The sequence below is a fragment of the Periplaneta americana genome, chromosome 9 (assembly GCF_040183065.1).
Source record: "Periplaneta americana isolate PAMFEO1 chromosome 9, P.americana_PAMFEO1_priV1, whole genome shotgun sequence".
In the NCBI taxonomy this organism is placed as follows: Eukaryota; Metazoa; Arthropoda; class Insecta; order Blattodea; family Blattidae; genus Periplaneta; species Periplaneta americana.
In genome coordinates this window covers 60,280,790-60,298,524 of record NC_091125.1, presented here as the reverse complement: position 1 = coordinate 60,298,524, position 17,735 = coordinate 60,280,790, and the positions used below count along the sequence as shown (strand labels likewise).

The 17,735-nt window shown below is 35.1% G+C and overlaps 1 protein-coding gene across 1 annotated transcript; it reads right to left on the bottom strand.

Moving 5' to 3' along the window:
- Nucleotides 1-546: 546 nt before the first annotated feature.
- LOC138705992 (uncharacterized) lies at nt 547-16,293 on the bottom strand. The gene is made up of 4 exons (XM_069834857.1): nt 16,242-16,293; nt 7,421-7,670; nt 2,092-2,681; nt 547-1,754 (listed from the first exon to the last, which is right to left on the bottom strand). The coding sequence occupies exons 2-4, from the start codon at nt 7,652-7,654 to the stop codon at nt 1,370-1,372; spliced, it is 1,209 nt and encodes a 402-aa protein (XP_069690958.1). The 5' UTR covers nt 7,655-7,670; nt 16,242-16,293; the 3' UTR covers nt 547-1,369.
- Nucleotides 16,294-17,735: the final 1,442 nt, after the last annotated feature.

Genomic DNA, 17,735 nt, shown 5'->3' with positions numbered 1-17,735 from the left:
AACGATATTAGAGCTAACGCCAGTCTACTAAAATCTTTTAAATCAACTAAAATATCTGCAGTAATACATACATTTCCGCTGCTTCTGATAATTTGCTGCGATGTTTTCTGGATATTTCCACTGTATCCTTGATGTAGAGAGATCCAACATTTGGGAGGTGCATGGCGACTCCATCTTGAGGGCATGCAGGTAATGGAGAAGGGGAAATCTATCTTTTGGATCCATTACCAGGAACCTGTCCTGGAGATGGAGCCGATATGCAGCCCCGAAACGTCGGTTGTCTTTACCAAAAATTCTCTCGCAACGTTGATCACCCTGAAAGTTTCAAAGCAACTTTACGTTCATGAGCACAGGGAACTTTGGAGATCAGTCTCGTGTTATTTTTGCACTGCACCATAATTGAGATGAGATACTTGCATTTAATATATAGGCCCTACTTAAAATTTTCTTGTTCATCTGTCAGTGAGGCAATGGCGAGAACAATATGTTACTAGTATGCGATTACGTGTAAGCTCTCACTTTAAGAAGAAATAATTATGTTACGAATAAAAAGGTAAATAATTGTAACTTTATTTCATTCACAGGGAAATACCTCTTTCAATATACAGCAAGACTGCAGTGTCTATCGTCCTCGATCGAGATTGAACATAGGACACATTTTTGGTTCAGAGAGGAAAACAAATTAATCACTATCTCTCTTTGACGACGATGGTCTTCGGTGAAGTGACAGGGATTCATCTATTTCATATAATTGAGTGAAACGCTTATGCTGTTCGCGATTGTTATTGTGACCAGCATGTGATTGAAAAGAAGTTTGGGATTTTAAAAACAAATTGAAAGTTTTTATTTCTGTCTTTATCCTCCCAGAATTAAAATTTAACAAAGCGGAGCCTTCTCATTAATTAGCTCATAATTAATTCCTCATTCCTTGAGGACTAGTCTCGAGACAAGAATACAATTTTATTGCTAGTCGAAAGGATTGGCACATCAATATGAAGCGAATAAGTTTTTTTTTTAATTATAATTAATATAAATGTGAGGAGTGAATTAGTTTGGAAATTAATGCCACAGTTAAGTACTATAGAATTAGATCCTGTTAAATTAAGTATTTCTCTTTTTATAGTCCGCGCATCTATTAATTACACCCATTTATAAACCAATAATACTTTTTTATGAAATTAAAATTAAATTTAATATTTTGTTATTCTTTTACATTTACTTCACATATTCCCTGCTTGAGTGGAACAACACGGTCATTATCTCTTGCCTGACATAGCGCACTTGAGTGAAGTAACAGTATTAACAGAAAGTGTGACCATAATTATCGAATGCCAAATGCATAAATGTACATGTTCAAAGATTTCTGAAACTATATCCAACCTCTTTCTTCAAACACAGGCAAGAATTTTTTCATAGCTGAATTGTAAGCCTCACTTAGATGGATTTTATTCCCTTTATTTATTAATTCATTGATGTCAGGAGCGTTGATCTTGTCGACGATAATAATAGGAAGAGCTGTGGTGGAAGTCATCACTGCATGTAGACCCCTTTTATTCAGTTGTTTCTCCAGTTGACTCATTGTCGGTTGCAAGTGTTTGTATCCCAACTTTGTTAACGTATCTGTCAAGCTGTTGTAGTACTCTTGTATAAGAACATGACGTTTGTCAATAAGATCAGTTGACACACTGGTGTGGAAGAAGTACTGCAGGTCAACGGCAGGAGACGTCCAGTAGCCTATTTGGTAGTCGACGAACCTAAAAGTGAAGTATGCAGTTTTAGTGGTTATCCAAATTCCTAACATCGACAAAACCAGCCGTTGATATCTTTCCTCATTACTTGATTATGGTTCGTGAACTTATTGGAATATTCTTTTCTAGGCTAGCTGTTCAATTACCAGAAGACGGCATAACATAAACATGATAAATTCGTCGATCACTTGTGAAACAACTGATCTCTACCAAAAATCAATCCCACAATGAACATGAACAATACAATTGCCAAAGAGTTGATCTGAACAAGTCCTCCAGCTACTACAAAAATTTCGGCAAAGAACCGCTAACGATGCAAAAGTATAAGAATAAATGTTCTTACCTGACATCAACGACTTCTCCAGTTTCTTCAGAATAACGAAACATCATGTTATTCAACCAAAGATCTCCATGACAGAGAACATTAAACTCTTCCTCATCTCTTTTCACCGCATTAACACAGTGCATGAAAGGGTCATCTGCTAATTTGTGAAGCTTGCTAGCGAATCTTTCCTTATAGTCGGGCCAAGTTTCTACCTCTCTGGCCACATTTCGTAGAATTCCATTGTAAAATTTATCCATCATATCCTTATTTGAAGGATTATAAAAACTTTCCATGAAGTATCGAAGCTTTTCAGGTTGTTTTTCATGCAATACGACGGAAGCGGCATGGTAGCGGCCTAAATTCTTCATTACCAGCAGTGAATGATTCATATCCAACCCACGCATTCTTTCAGCAATTTTAAACCCACTTTCTTTCAGATCCTCCATTATAAGGTAGGTAGTAGAAAGCTCATTGGAAGAGTGAAGTAAATTTGCTCCGAATGGTTGGAATTTTCCAGGAAATATGTCCCTCAAAAAGTCTTGAAGGTATGGTAGAATGTGAGTAAATACATTTATCTCTCTCTGAAAGGGGTTTAATTCTGTTGAGATCTGAAAATAAATTGTTATCCTTAATTAAATTTTACCCTCTTAAATTTTTACGATTATAAAAATTAACAAAAAACAAGAAAAGGATAACCAAGTTGTTGATAAAGCGTCGTAAAATAAAGGGGATTAATTCTGTTGAGATCTGAAAATAAATTGTTATCCTTAATTAAATATTACCCTCTTAAATTATTACGATTATAAAAATTAACAAAAAACAAGAAAAGGATAACCAAGTTGTTGAAACTATTGTTATATTACACTATTAAATAAAATTACTGGAGCCTCAATGAAAATTTTCTCTATTTATATGCCTCCGTCTCTCTGAATAAAAAATAATAATGTATCCTTTGCACAAAGTATCGCAAATATTTTCATCAGATTAATAAGAAGATTTAATTTCACTGATTAAAATGACATACCATGTCTCCTCACGAATGCATCACTAACCATAATATTGTACATGTAATTTATCACGATGTACATGACTAAAATTAGCTTATTTCTTCATATCAGACATAATCGCGATAAGTTGTGTCTTTAGGAATGAATGGGATGCTGTGGGACAGTGGCATATATTGCAGTAGAAATAATCAGATCTCAATCGACAACACTTTGTTCTGATGGAATACTTAAGAACATCATTAGTGAAATACGTGTAAACAATAAATATAACTTTTGGTTAATATATATATGCAGAATTGGTGCCAGTTGGTGCGAAGTGAAGGAAGGAATTCATCAATCTTATATCATTGATGTTCGGTCATGGGGAAGAGTAGATAACCTATATTGTCTATCTGTTGTAAATGTAAAAATGAGGGGATCTGAAAATGTTAATAAGGTTATCGCAAGACAAACTTACTTTTCACTACTATGGGATAAAGAACTACCTTCTACTCTTTCTTCATGGGAATATTTGTTCTTATGTTGTAACCAAGAACATGCATATGAAGGATTTTAAATTGCAGACTGCAGAGATACTTTCTTCAGTTTGACGATTGAAGAACTAAAGCACAGCATTTATGGGGAAAATTCAAACTTAAGTAATTTGTGAAGAATAATATTTTGTCTGCAAATCAAGCTTTAAGGTATAACTCCTGTAAAGTTGATTTGAATAATTTCAAGGGAAAAATTGTTCCGGGGCCGGGCATTGAACCCGGGACCTTTGGTTAAACGTACCAACTCTACCAACTGAGCTACCCGGGAACTCTACCAGACACCGATCCAATTTTCCCTCTATATTCCCGGGTAGCTCAGTTGGTAGAGCGTTGGTACGTTTAACCAACGGTCCCGGGTTCGATGCCCGGCCCCGGAACAATTTTTCCCTCGAAATTATTCAAATCAACTTTACAGGGAGTTACATCTGAAAGCTTCAATTGCATAATATACGTCACTGTTCGTTAACAGAAAACCACAATTTAAGTCACACAGAGTTAGTGTGCACTCATCGTTGGTTGCTTGACTGTTGTCAGCCCGCTTTGAGGTCTGTGGATATAGAGACAAAAATTGGATCGGTGTCTGGTAGAGTTCCCGGGTAGCTCAGTTGGCAGAGAGTTGGTACGTTTAACCAAAGGTCTCGGGTTCGATGCTCGGCCCCGGAACAATTTTTCCCTCGAAATGATTCAATACTTTGTCTCTTCACAGATCTTTGAAAATTGGAACTAAATTATTTAGGAAAATTTTACAATTGAAGTTAACAGCTTACAGAATAATTATAGTACTCCACTAGTTACACCGGTGCCACTGTTTTCCTCACAGTTACAGTCCCTGCACAATATGGTTCTTTGAGGATTACTTAATTGTAATACTTGAATTAGAAATTATTTCGCTAGGGAGAGCAAATACGGAATTGAGAGTATCAATATAAAATGCTCTTGATCTACTTCAGAATGCCTAGATTCATTGCAACTCATTTGTAATTGGATACGAGCAGCATAAGGTCTTAGAATTGAGAGATTTCAGGAAGAACACAAGGATCGTGTTGAACAAAATTTTATAATTTTAATGCACAGTTTGCTTCTTACGCCTTCTGTTCTCACAAAGAACTCAATCTCGTTTTTCAAAAATCGACGTATGAGCAAGATGAATTTAGTATTGATTATTCTGAAAATTATTTACTGAATGTGCTGCGTTCGCTAAAAGATTACTCTTGTGGACTCTTTTTTTTACTAGTCTTTTCACATTTATTTCTCCAATTTGCATCCACAACCTTTACTAATTACATTTTCTCGCGGTACACAAGCGGATCATTCGCGGTACATTAATGTGCCGCGGAATAACGATTGAAAATGGTTGATGTAAATAGTGACATGCTACGCAGGGTTCAGGAGGAATTGGAATATTGCCTAGTTGTGTTTCGAATGATCTGAGCTTGACATGTCTAGAACCTGTAGTTACCAAATAAATCTTGAAGAGGTTGCATGTGTAGAAAAATCATTTTAAGACAAGATGTATAAAATACAAAATCAAAAGCTTGTAAAAGTGCTATTCCGTGAATGAAAAGTACTGCCTATAATCAGCCTACAAAAACATCTATCTATCTATCTATCTATCTATCTATCTATCTATCTATCTATCTATCTATCTATCTATCTATCTATCTATCTATCTATCTATCTATCTATCTATCTGTCTGTCTGTCTGTCTGTCTGTCTGTCTGTCTGTCTGTCTGTCTGTCTGTCTGTCTGTCTGTCTGTCTGTCTGTCTGTCTGTCTGTCTGTCTGTCTGTCCGTCCGTCCGTCCGTCCGTCCGTCCGTCCGTCCGTCCGTCCGTCCGTCCGTCCGTCCGTCCGTCTGTCCGTCAGTCCGTCCGTCCGTCCGTCTGTCTCTCTCTGTCTGTCTGTCTGCCTGTCTGTCTGTCCGTCAATCCGTCTGTCTGTCTGTCTGTCCGTCCGTCCGTCCGTCCGTCCGTCTGTCTGTCTGTCTGTCTGTCTGTCCGTCTGTCCGTCCGTCCGTCCGTCCGTCTGTCCGTCCGTCCGTCTGTCCGTCCGCCCGTCTGTCTCTCTCTGTCTGTCTGTCTGCCTGTCTGTCTGTCTGTCCGTCAATCCGTCTGTCCGTCCGTCTGTCTGTCTGTCCGTCCGTCCGTCTGTCTGTCTGTCCGTCTGTCTACCTATTCACCTACCCACCTATCTATTTATTTATTTATTATTTTGCTAATAATCGTAACATGAAATATAATATAAAAAAAAATTAGCTCGCCCCTGAAAGAGCAGAACTCGTGCGCAGGGCCGGATTCCTGAATTGAAATTAATAATTATACAATACAATTTGTCTTATGTCTACTATGCAATTATAGTATATAAATTTAAATTTACAATTTTTCAAGTTTTATAAAATCCATGCATAACTTTTTAAATTTAATACTAGAACTATTAGAATTGACAACATTAGGATATTTAAATATAAATTTGTTATATATTCTTGGGCCTAAATTACTACTATGATTAAATACTGTAACAGTGTTGCATTTTGGTTCAAACAATCTTAAAGAATTCATATCTTTTGTTTCATAACTATGAGAATACAATTCAAAATTATTTCGATTTTTATGTATGAATTTTATTAATACAATATAATAAATTTGTCTTACGTTAAGTACATTAAAGTCTAGAAACAAATTTTGAGATGGAAAATCAATAGGTTTATGAAGACATATTTTAATTATTTTCTCCTGTAATAAATAAAGTGGATTAAAATTGGATTTAAATGAGCTACCCCATCCTATAATTCCATACATAATTACCGATTGAAATAAAGTTAAATATATTGTACGTAATAAACTTATTGAAAAGTATTTCCTCAATAAAACAAAATAATATACTATGTTACGTAATTTATTACAAAGGTAATTAATGTGTTGGTTCCATTTTAAATTATTATCGAAAATTATGCCTAAATACTTAACTTCAGAGGACTCTTTAATAATCGGACATTTACACTGTATAAGACAACAATCAGAATTATGTAATTCAATACTTAATGTAGATGTAGGAGGTTTGTTACATTTTTCAGACAATGAGAATGGAATAATTATGGTTTTATTTTCGTTGATAGAAAGATAATTTATGTCAAACCATTTTTATTAATTTAAGTCCATTATTTGAATTATTATATGCATCATACCAGGTTTTTCCACCAAAATGTAAAACTGTGTCATCTGCATAAGAATAGTGAACACCATAGTATTGTTGTAAGTCAATTTTTAATAAGTCATTAATATATATTAAAAATAGAATAGGGCCTAGAACTGCGCCTTGGGGAACACCTATATTAATAATTAAAGGTTCACTTGAATAATTGTCAATTTTCGTTATTTGAATTCTGTCGTTAAGATACGATTTTATTAAGTTTAAAGTATTTAAAGCATGATAAGGCTCATCCCATACTGTATCAAAAACAATGCCAATATTGATAAAGGGAACATGTTATAAAGACTGTTTTAGGGGAAAATTGTTAAAAGACAAAGATAGGCCTAAACATGAAATAGACCACACACGGTTGAAGATGCTTATTGCATGAAAAAATATGATACCAATCAGTTTGATGTAGAAAGTGTCAGTGTCTGGTCTGGCAGCACTAATTATGGCAGTACACAAGTTTAAAGCCTGCTTTATAATAAAATGCGTGACAGAATGTTACACAGTTGTCCCACCTTTCAAAATGATATTCTTCTCAATATGGAAATGCTTAAGTGAGGAACAACTTTGTATGTAATCGAATGCTTGTAAATTGTGATGCATTTTGTACCTTGTCAAAAATGTCGAAGTGTTTGGCAACCTTTACGATGACTGAAGTCGTCTTTGCAGTATCTCCTTGAGTGTAGTTGACTTTTACTCTGTACATGTCGCTCGAGTAATTATCCCCGGCAGCTGTTGCATTCTTCACTTCGAAGGAAATCACTTTCGGATCTGGATCACTTGCAGATTTCAGGGCTGTTTGTAGTAGCTCTGCATTAAGCCAGCTAGGAGCTTTAACTTCCATCTTGCAGAGAGCGACACTGAAATAAACAATGTAATGTAAATGATACATACTGTACTTTCTCATCTTACAGAGAGATCCAATTACAATTTGAGAGCGGCCACAGCGCACAACGATGCGATAGGCTGTAGTCACTCCCATTACTTTCTCCCGCATAAACTGAATCACCCATCTCTGCGACCAGTCAAATATTCTCTAACAATAATACTGGAAAGCTGTCCTGTTTAGCATTACAAGCTGCGACGAAAAGTGACTGTGCTGTCATCTAGCGGCTTAAAATGTTGATACACTCTTTGCGGCGTGTTGGGTTACGTGAGGAAAAGCGGAGAGATGTGCATTTGATGCCAATAAGAAAACGCAAAGCAATTTTATTGTATAATTTGGAGTCGCTTTGTTCACAACATTTTAAATTAATGAGAAGTTACAAAGTTATTAGAATAGAAATGATTTGGCACAATTTGTGTTTTCAAATGTAATTATGATTTAGTTACACATGACTTAGCAGCTTTTACACATCTCTTATCGGTATTCCGTTTCCTAGCTAAATGGTTGTCCATTTTACTTTTGATGTAAAAGTTTGTTAGCACATTGAAATATTTATTAATTAAGATATTGACACAGTCACTGCAAACGGAAATTTTAACAGGGAGTACTACCAGTTTAAATAGCTCTTTATTTACATCAGTTATAGTTGTACAAAGAACATTATTAATTAAAAAAAAATATATCAGAATATAATTTTGTCTTAGGAGATAAATATTCTTAGAGGGAACCATTTTTAAATCTTCACTGTTTTTTTTTCCTTTCTTTTTTTTTTTGTGATGTGTGTTGTCACCTCATTTGAACGATCTGGAGAAAAACTCTCTTCAACAAATTTCGTGATTCACTCAGCTATACACCCAATCTGCAACATGAGCTCCTTCATTCTCTTGCAATACGTTTTATTTATTTGAATGCTGTACACTTTTGCCACCATAAACAGTTTCATCCAAATACCGACTGAAAAAATTCGATTTAGTTGCCTCGATATCTCCTTTCTTGAGTAAGAAATAACTAATGCCAATTTCACAGTTGCTTTTTTCAAGACGGCTAAGGAAATGATTCATCATATGCAGTTGTCTAATTTTAGCTCTAAACTTCGAGGAGCTGGAGTCACGTTGTTCCCTCTTCAGATAGAACAATAGAAAATATAGACTATTTTCTATGCAATCTTTTTTTTTTAACTTCCGATTATTAAAAATTTTAATTCGTACTTATGATACAGGGACATCATTTTATTTTTACTAACATTTCTAATATTAACCTGGCTATACCTTTGGATCAATGATTAAGAACCGGACACACCGTTTGCTACCCCCTTCCACGTTTGGAGTTCGATGATACTGGCGTAAAATACAAACAAATCACTTTACTAGGTATAGGAGAGAAGAAAAGAATTCATCCATTAACGTAAACTAGGAAATATCGCGATTTTGAGTTTGATAATTTTCATTAGGTTTTTGTTTAATCAAAATACAGTACAGTATTAACAATGAGTGTTTTTACTCACGGACTGAGCTTTCCATGCGGACGTATTCATTATGCAGTGTATATTATACTGTCTACAGCACATTAGCGTACAATATAGAGAATGAAGTTAAATTGAAAAATAATCATAATATGGATATTTAAACATATTTTTGAAAATGGTGGCTGTTCATTTCGATACAAGCTTCAGTCCTAATGTGCATATTATCGCACTATAGACTATTGTACGTAATTCCAATTACCAGGTTCGTACTTCGTATCAGTAACTCATGTTGAAATAATTATGTACCTACTCTATGAAAGAGACCTTACGTACTGTAAATTCAATCTTCACTTCTGCCCAATCCGAAAAGATAAATTTATTCAGACATTCTATGTGCTGTCCGTCTAAGTGGTTACGTCGCAGCGTCGTAGAAAAGGAGGAAATCACGTGACAGTTAATTACATAACAAGGCCCTTTTATTTAAGTTATTTTAAACAATTGTATGGGTGTAATATTACGTAGACGTCCAATTCCTAACAGAAATTAATGCTCTCAGAAAAGAGCTAAGACAGCCCAGCCACTAGCATTTACAGAGAGGCAAATAGAAGCAGGCGGGGCAAACCGGGATGCGACGTAGGCAAATGGAAAATGATGCAATATTAAAAGCTCTTTCGTCACTGGAAAACGCGAACATAGTTTTGAAACGTACTGCTTACTATGACCGTAAGGCTACTATGGCGGTCTTGGATCTGTGTGGAGGTCGGTTGAACTTCATTACAAGAAGGAGTGGGAGTGAAGTACATTCAAAAACTCAGGTACAATAAAAATTGAAGTAAAAATAAAATGATGTCCCTGTATAATTCTTTCCATGGCAATTTTAAAGCGGGGTTCTTATCTTTATCTTTGAAATAAAGCTTATCTAGGTATTTCGACATAATTAATTTGCCAACTAGCTTGAAATTGTGATGTTGTACTTCGTTAATCCAAGAATTTTTCTCCATTCAATATTGTTTGATCCTTCATATATGATTCGACAAAATCATGAACTTCAGTATTTTATACGAATAAACTGTCAAGAAATTATATTTTGTATAAAGAAAGTTAAGTAGATTTATGCAGTTTAGTAACTGGTTCAGTTAACATAGAGAATAATATATTATTACTAATGCACTATCTAATTACATGGTAGAGGAGTATCGTCCTTCGTTTCTCTCTGACATCACAGAACCTGCAACTTCTTGATGCAAGATCTAGTAAGTTTTTGGTACCTTCGCGGTTCTTTCATTGTGCTCTGTATTTGACCCATATTTTCAGAAGAAGAAGCTCTTAACTCAGTCTAACTTCGGTAGATTATAGTTTTCCAATTACTTCTCATTTTTACTTACCCTTGACTTCTCAAATTTATTATTGTAAATTAAAGTCCGATAATCTAAAGTGATCTGAATATATTTTGTAATTTTTGTAGTGATACTATGTACCTCTAATTTTAAGCTTTATGTCTAGGATTCTCTCGCGTATCGGTATATTTTGTAAATGTGAAGAACGATCTAGCATCTTTTGCCAATCGTAGTTTTTACAGAAGAACGCAGAACAAACAATTCCACATTTCCCTGACGTGTGCAACAACAATGAGAATAATCCTTATGGCTTATACCAGAATAAGTGGTATTGCTTACACCACGTATTTGTCTAAGAACAAAATTGATGTCAAAGTTAACTGCATAATGGCTCACGTCATCCTCGCTGCCTACAATCCCTGCCGCTAGATAGCACTGATAAGTCATTGGCCACTTTAACCATGATCTTTCCCGTATTACTATTAGAGAATATTTGGACCAGTGTATGACTCCACGGTAATATCTATCATTCTAACGCAATTGGTTTTACAGCTAGAACTTTTTCTTTAGTATAAACATGTTTGGTAAATAAAAACTCTGTAAAACGTAATGAAAGATATATTCGTATATATTGTCGGACAAATTAAAAAAATTTCCTTAAAATATAATTGTGTATTGCTGTAAAACAGCTATTTTAGTTAACATGATATCAAATTAATTAAATATTTGCAGCCACCTTTATACATAGTCTCCTGTTTATTGCAAGGATTATTTCATATTTTGTATATTCTGTCTGAATAATAGCAATAACGCTCCCCTTCGTTGTTTATACATTTCCACGTGACATTATTACGTATTGTATTTTCAACTTCCGCTCTTCTTATTATTATAAAACAGATATCACCTCATTACAATTCGTGTGGATTTTTAGCGTGTACAATTTACCTCCTGCATTTTCTGATTAAAAAAGAAAAACATTACACAGTCAGGAGCCGAGAAATTATTGCTAATATTTATGATTTCATGAAGCGGGAGACAAAAAAATAAGGATTGTGTTCCCCAGGATTTAAAACAAAGGTTCAGAAAGTATAAGAACGAGTTTAAAAGGAACCGGTAAAGGAGTCTTGGATACGTTCGGTTTCAAGAGCGTTACATAACCGATAAGAGCAATCTGAAATTAGATTATCATTGGAAACACCAGATAGGAAACACTATGTTCCAAAATAATAACGGAAATGAATGTTCTGTTAAATATTCTATTCGATGTACTATTCACAGTATTCACACACAGGATTTAATAGTTCCAAGAGTCAAAAGACTACGTACAAATAAAGTTGAACGACAATTAGGTTCCGAGATAGAATCAGTATTCTTACAACAGTGTTATTGTCAAGATCTTTGTTTTAAATGGAAGACAGTTAAATCTAATAGAAAAGGACTAAGAGAAAACCATGATATAAGTTTTCGAAGATTTAAGACCGAGGGACGACGAATACAATTGCTTTTAAAGCAAGCCGAAAATATACTATACTATATCATTGAGTTGGAGTGATGCTAGTATTACTGTTTGTTGGCATCTACAGAGTGTAAAGGGTATAAGTGCCACTATATTAACTGATGATTTTATTCATGCCTTAAGGAAGAAAAAATGTCATTACAATTTTTTTCTAATTGCAATATTTAACTAATTAATTATAATTACTTACTTACTTACATACAAATGGCTTTTAAGGAACCCAGAGGTTCATTGCCGCCCTCACATAAGCCCGCCAGCGGTCCCTATCCTGAGCAAGATTAATCCAGTCTCTATCATCATACCCCACCTCCCTCAAATCCATTTTAATATTATCCTCCCATCTACGTCTCGGCCTCCCTAAAGGTCTTTTTCCCTCCGGTCTCCCAACTAACACTCTATATGCATTTCTGGATTCGCCCATACGTGCTACATGCCCTGCCCATCTCAAACGTCTGGATTTAATGTTCCTAATTATGTCAGGTGAAGAATACAATGCGTGCAGTTCTGTGTTGTGTAACTTTCTCCATTCTCCTGTAACTTCATCCCGCTTAGCCCCAAATATTTTCCTAAGCACCTTATTCTCAAACACCCTGAACCTATGTTCCTCTCTCAGAGTGAGAGTCCAAGTTTCACAACCATACAGAAGAACCGGTAATATAACTGTTTTATAAATTCTAACTTTCAGATTTTTGGACAGCAGACTGGATGATAAGAGCTTCTCAACCGAATAATAACACGCATTTCCCATATTTATTCTGCGTTTAATTTCCTCCCGAGTGTCATTTATATTTGTTACTGTTGCTCCAAGATATTTGAATTTTTCCACCTCTTCGAAGGATAAATCTCCAATTTTTATATTTCCATTTCGTACAATATTCTGGTCACGAGACATAATCATATACTTTGTCTTTTCGGGATTTACTTCCAAACCGATCGCTCTACTTGCTTCAAATAAAATTTCCGTGTTTTCCCTAATCGTTTGTGTATTTTCTCCTAATATATTCACGTCATCCGCATACACAAGAAGCTGATGTAACCCGTTCAATTCCAAACCCTGCCTGTTATCCTGAACTTTCCTAATGGCATATTCTAGCGCGAAGTTAAAAAGTAAAGGTGATAGTGCATCTCCCTGCTTTAGCCCGCAGTGAATTGGAAAAGGATCAGATAGAAACTGACCTATACGGACTCTGCTGTATGTTTCACTGAGACACAATTTAATTAATCGAACTAGTTTCTTGGGAATACCAAATTCAATAAGAATATCATATAATACTTCCCTCTTAACCGAGTCATATGCCTTTTTGATATCTATGAATAACTGATGTACTGTACCCTTATACTCCCATTTTTTCTCCATTATCTGTCGAATACAGAAAATCTGATCAATAGTCGATCTATTACGCCGAAAACCGCACTGATGATCCCCAATAATTTCATCTACGTACGGAGTTAATCTTCTCAAAAGAATATTGGACAAAATTTTGTACGACGTCAACAAAAGTGATATTCCTCGAAAGTTACCACAGTTGGTTTTGTCCCCCTTTTTAAAAATAGGTACAATTATGGACTCCTTCCATTGTTCTGGTACAATTTCCTTTTCCCAAATAGCAAGTACAAGTTTATAAATTTCGCTATATAATGCGCTTCCGCCCTCTTGTATTAATTCTGCTGGAATTTGATCGATACCTGGAGACTTGTACTTTTTCAGATTTTCTATCGCAATTTCGACTTCTGAAAGCGTGGGTTCGGGTATAAATGGCTCAGAAGTTTGTATTTCAATTTCGTCCCGATCATTTCTATTTGGCCTATGTACATTTAGTAGTTGCGCAAAATAGTTTTTCCATCTGTTTAGGATTGATGGAGAGTCTGCAAGCAAGTCACCATTCTCATCCTTGATCAGTGATCACGTTTACTCTTGGCTGATATCCGTTCTTAAATTCCTTTATACCCTTATATAAATCTCGAATGTTTTTATTCTTACTATTTGTTTCTACCTCATTCAGTTTTTCCTTCAAGTAACCTCTCTTTTTATTCCTAAATAATTATTACTAATTATTAAAGTTTACAATATTAGGCGTTTTATAACGTTGCTGGATGGGGAGGAGGGGGTTTAGAAGTACTGTATACAGTAAGGCTCAAGCGGCGAGGAGGGGGTTTAGAAGTACACAGCTCAAGCTGGTACAGGCATACTGGTGCAAAACAGATGCTCTGTTCTAATGCAGGAGCGGACCATGATAATACTGTTGTTTACATAAAACAAGCAGCAAATACAAACTTTCAATCTCATTAATAGAACATTATGGTAAATTTACATTTTATGTAACAATATTGCTTCTTTTCTTAATTGTACGTCTAAAAAGTAACAATAATGGTTTTCTGCACAAAATCACACGAACTTTTTTCTAATGCAATATTTTAATCTCTCCCGTTTCCGTAAAGCAGTAGGCTATCATTTTTAAACATATTTCTGGATGTGTGATTTTCGAAACGGTGTAAGAGACTTTAGTTCCTAATAATCGTTGAGAAATTGCTATAAAAGTTCGCCGATTAGGTAACATTCTTTGAGGAAAACGTTGATGGTACATCCTTCTTGACTCACTTGAATTACGACGACTTTCTCCATAAATTAATAACATGATATTCCTAATATGTGACTGAGATTGTCGAATACCCTGAACTGTACTACTATCCGCTCGGCAGTAGAGCTATGAACAGGGAGCTTGAACTCAGCTGACCTGTACTTACGTCTGTGCAGAGTACTGCCTGCTGAACACGTTGCTAAGTCTCTCACGCCAGAATATTAACAAATTTAAGCTTGCATTTTTATTTAATTTCACGAAAATGTAATAGAACACAAATATTTATTTAAACTAATATTAACTCTTTGATAGATATACCTACTGGTGTAATTATTTTCCTAATTTTAGTAAGGATATAAGTAGTATAACGCAAATAAAATAAGAAAAGAAATATTTTTTTCTACGGAAAACTCTCGAGTTTTGGCCCTATGTTGTATGGACATTTTTTGATCCTATAGATTGTCCCCGACGACTGTTAAAAGGACGGCACTTATACACCTTACACCCTGTATATGTAAAGAGGAATGTATCATTGTCGTTCATATCGAAGGAAGGAACGGCTTCACTCCAAACTTCCGAAACAAGAAAGGAAATGTTTGTGATGAAATGAATAAGAAATATTTGACATGTCTTATAACACTAAATTTACCGCCGAAATCCTCCCTGGCCTCCCTGCCCTCTGTCACAACATTCACATACATAACCGCCTAGAATTAATTTCGGAATAAAATTCATGAAAGGCTGGCTGGAAATAAATAACTTCCCTTTCGACAGCAAAGCCATAGAAACAACATTATATCATCTAATAAATATAATATAATAAATATAATATTATGTCTGATTTCTTCTTGCTTGTTGTTTACATTTTATTATTATTATCTTATTCAGTTTTGTGTGTACTTTGTAAATTTGTAGTGTTCCTATAACGCAGTTTTTACTCCTGGTTGAGTGTTAGAGAAGGCCGTATGGCCTTAACTCTGCCAGGTTAAATAAATCATTATTATTATTATTATTATTATTATTATTAAAAGCAAATTAACTAGCAAAAAATAAAAAAAATAAAAATAAAAAATTATAGATGAAATCCTAGCGAAACACGGCCGTACTTATCTTCGTCTTCCACCATATCACCCAGATGTGTACCATTCGATTTCAACTGTTCGAATGTTAATACCTGGGTAGAAAATAGGAACATCAGCTTCAAATTAAACTGGCAGAATGATGAGACCTGAGTAAAAAGCTGGAACACCAGGTCCAAATAATTAATCTGGGAGAATAAAGGCCTAGGTAGAAAATAGGAAAACTAGGTACGAATTAATCTGGGAGAATGTTAAGTTCTTGGTAGAAAATAGGAACACAAGCTTTAAATTAATCTGGGTGAATGTTCAGACCTGATCAGAGAATAGGAACACTACCTTCAAATTAATCTGGAAGAATATTGAGGCTTGGGTAGAAGATAGGAACACTAGCTTAAATTAATCTGGCAAATGTTAAGACCTGAGTAAAAAATAGGAAACAAGCTTCAAATTAATCACGGAGAATGTTAAGACCTGAGAAGAAAGTAGGAACACCAGAATCACATTAATCTGGGCGAATAATAGACATGGGTAGAAAATAAGAAGAGCAACAAGACATTTAATAGCTGTACCTCCGGACATTGCGCAGAAAAAAACGGCCACGTTGAATGGAAAATTGTGGTTCGACATATTCCTGAAATCAATTAGCATTATTACAAAAATGAAGTTGTCAAGAAAGGCATAGAAATAATTATTATTCTCTTACAGGTAATTGAATCGAAAAATTATAGATTAAAACTGAAATACTTTTGAAGTTATTCATTTTGTAAAGTTTATAAATATATTTACCTAGTAAATTAATAGAAAATTGCAGTTTTTCACTACTGTATTTTATCGAAGGATATTTGAACAAAAATTCTTCAATCAAATACTCCAAAACTAATGCGGTCTTTACGAAAATCAATTAACAGATTGAAACCAATACGTGATCTTGTTTCCTGATTTGACACACAATTGCACTTTATGGTCACAAACATACCGAACAAGCAATTAGCTTATACTAACTTCAGTAAATGCGAACAACTAAGTATATCGAACCTCTTTATCTGCATTGGGACCGTTATCTTACGAAGACAGTGTGTCATGATGCAATCAACTTTCTAGGTGAAAGAGGTATTACGACACGTTGACAAAATAATGACCACAATTATACAAACTTAAGACGCAGATTTCGTCCGAGTAGAATAATTCTGATGGTAGACTAACTAAATTTTTGAAACACATAACATATGGAGACCTTTAAATATGGCGTCATTTCTTTTTTAACCTAAGATCTGTCACACATTCTATCTCAACTTTATGACCGTTTGATTGTGCATTCTAATTCAGAAAAGAAATTTAAAAAGAGATTGTAATTTTATTTATGGTACTATCTCAAATTTCTCTCCAAATTATTTACAAAATCAAGAGGGGATATAAATTCAAATTTATTTAGCGGTTATCGAGGTATTTATATGTCAGAGGATAAATATGAGTTCATAATATGGAAATATTAGTTAAAGTTTCTAATCCAATGGCAACCATTTTTATAGTTCAGTTGACTGACCGCTGGCGTATGACGACAACGAACCCGAGTTGAATTATCTACAGTGGCATAGTTGTGACTGTGGTGACAAAGCTAACACTGCGAGGTTTTACTTGGGGCTCTCCAGTTTACCTCGATACTCTGCTCAACTTTTTTTTCATTCCATTTCCTTTTCTAAAACTAAGACGCCACTTATGTTTGTTCGACGCCGAATCTATCTTTTTGCCATGGTGAGTGTTCCTCGCGGTTTAGTAGGATGTCAACGGCGTTGAATACTAGAGGCATCTTAGCGACGCGGGTTCTTCCCTTCTCCGGGACATGACGACTCAGAGTAACTGTAGGAATTACGGCAGATCACCAACTGTGGAAGGCCATAGAGTAGAATACGGATTTGATGGCTAGAGAGGAATTCGTGGTGTGTCGGGCAGTTTGCTAGGGCTGAAGTGTTTGATGCTGGATTAGTACTTCTATCTTTAACTTGTAATGACAATGGACAGTACTTTGTCACAGGAGGCTACAAGATTAAGTATGCCTATTACTG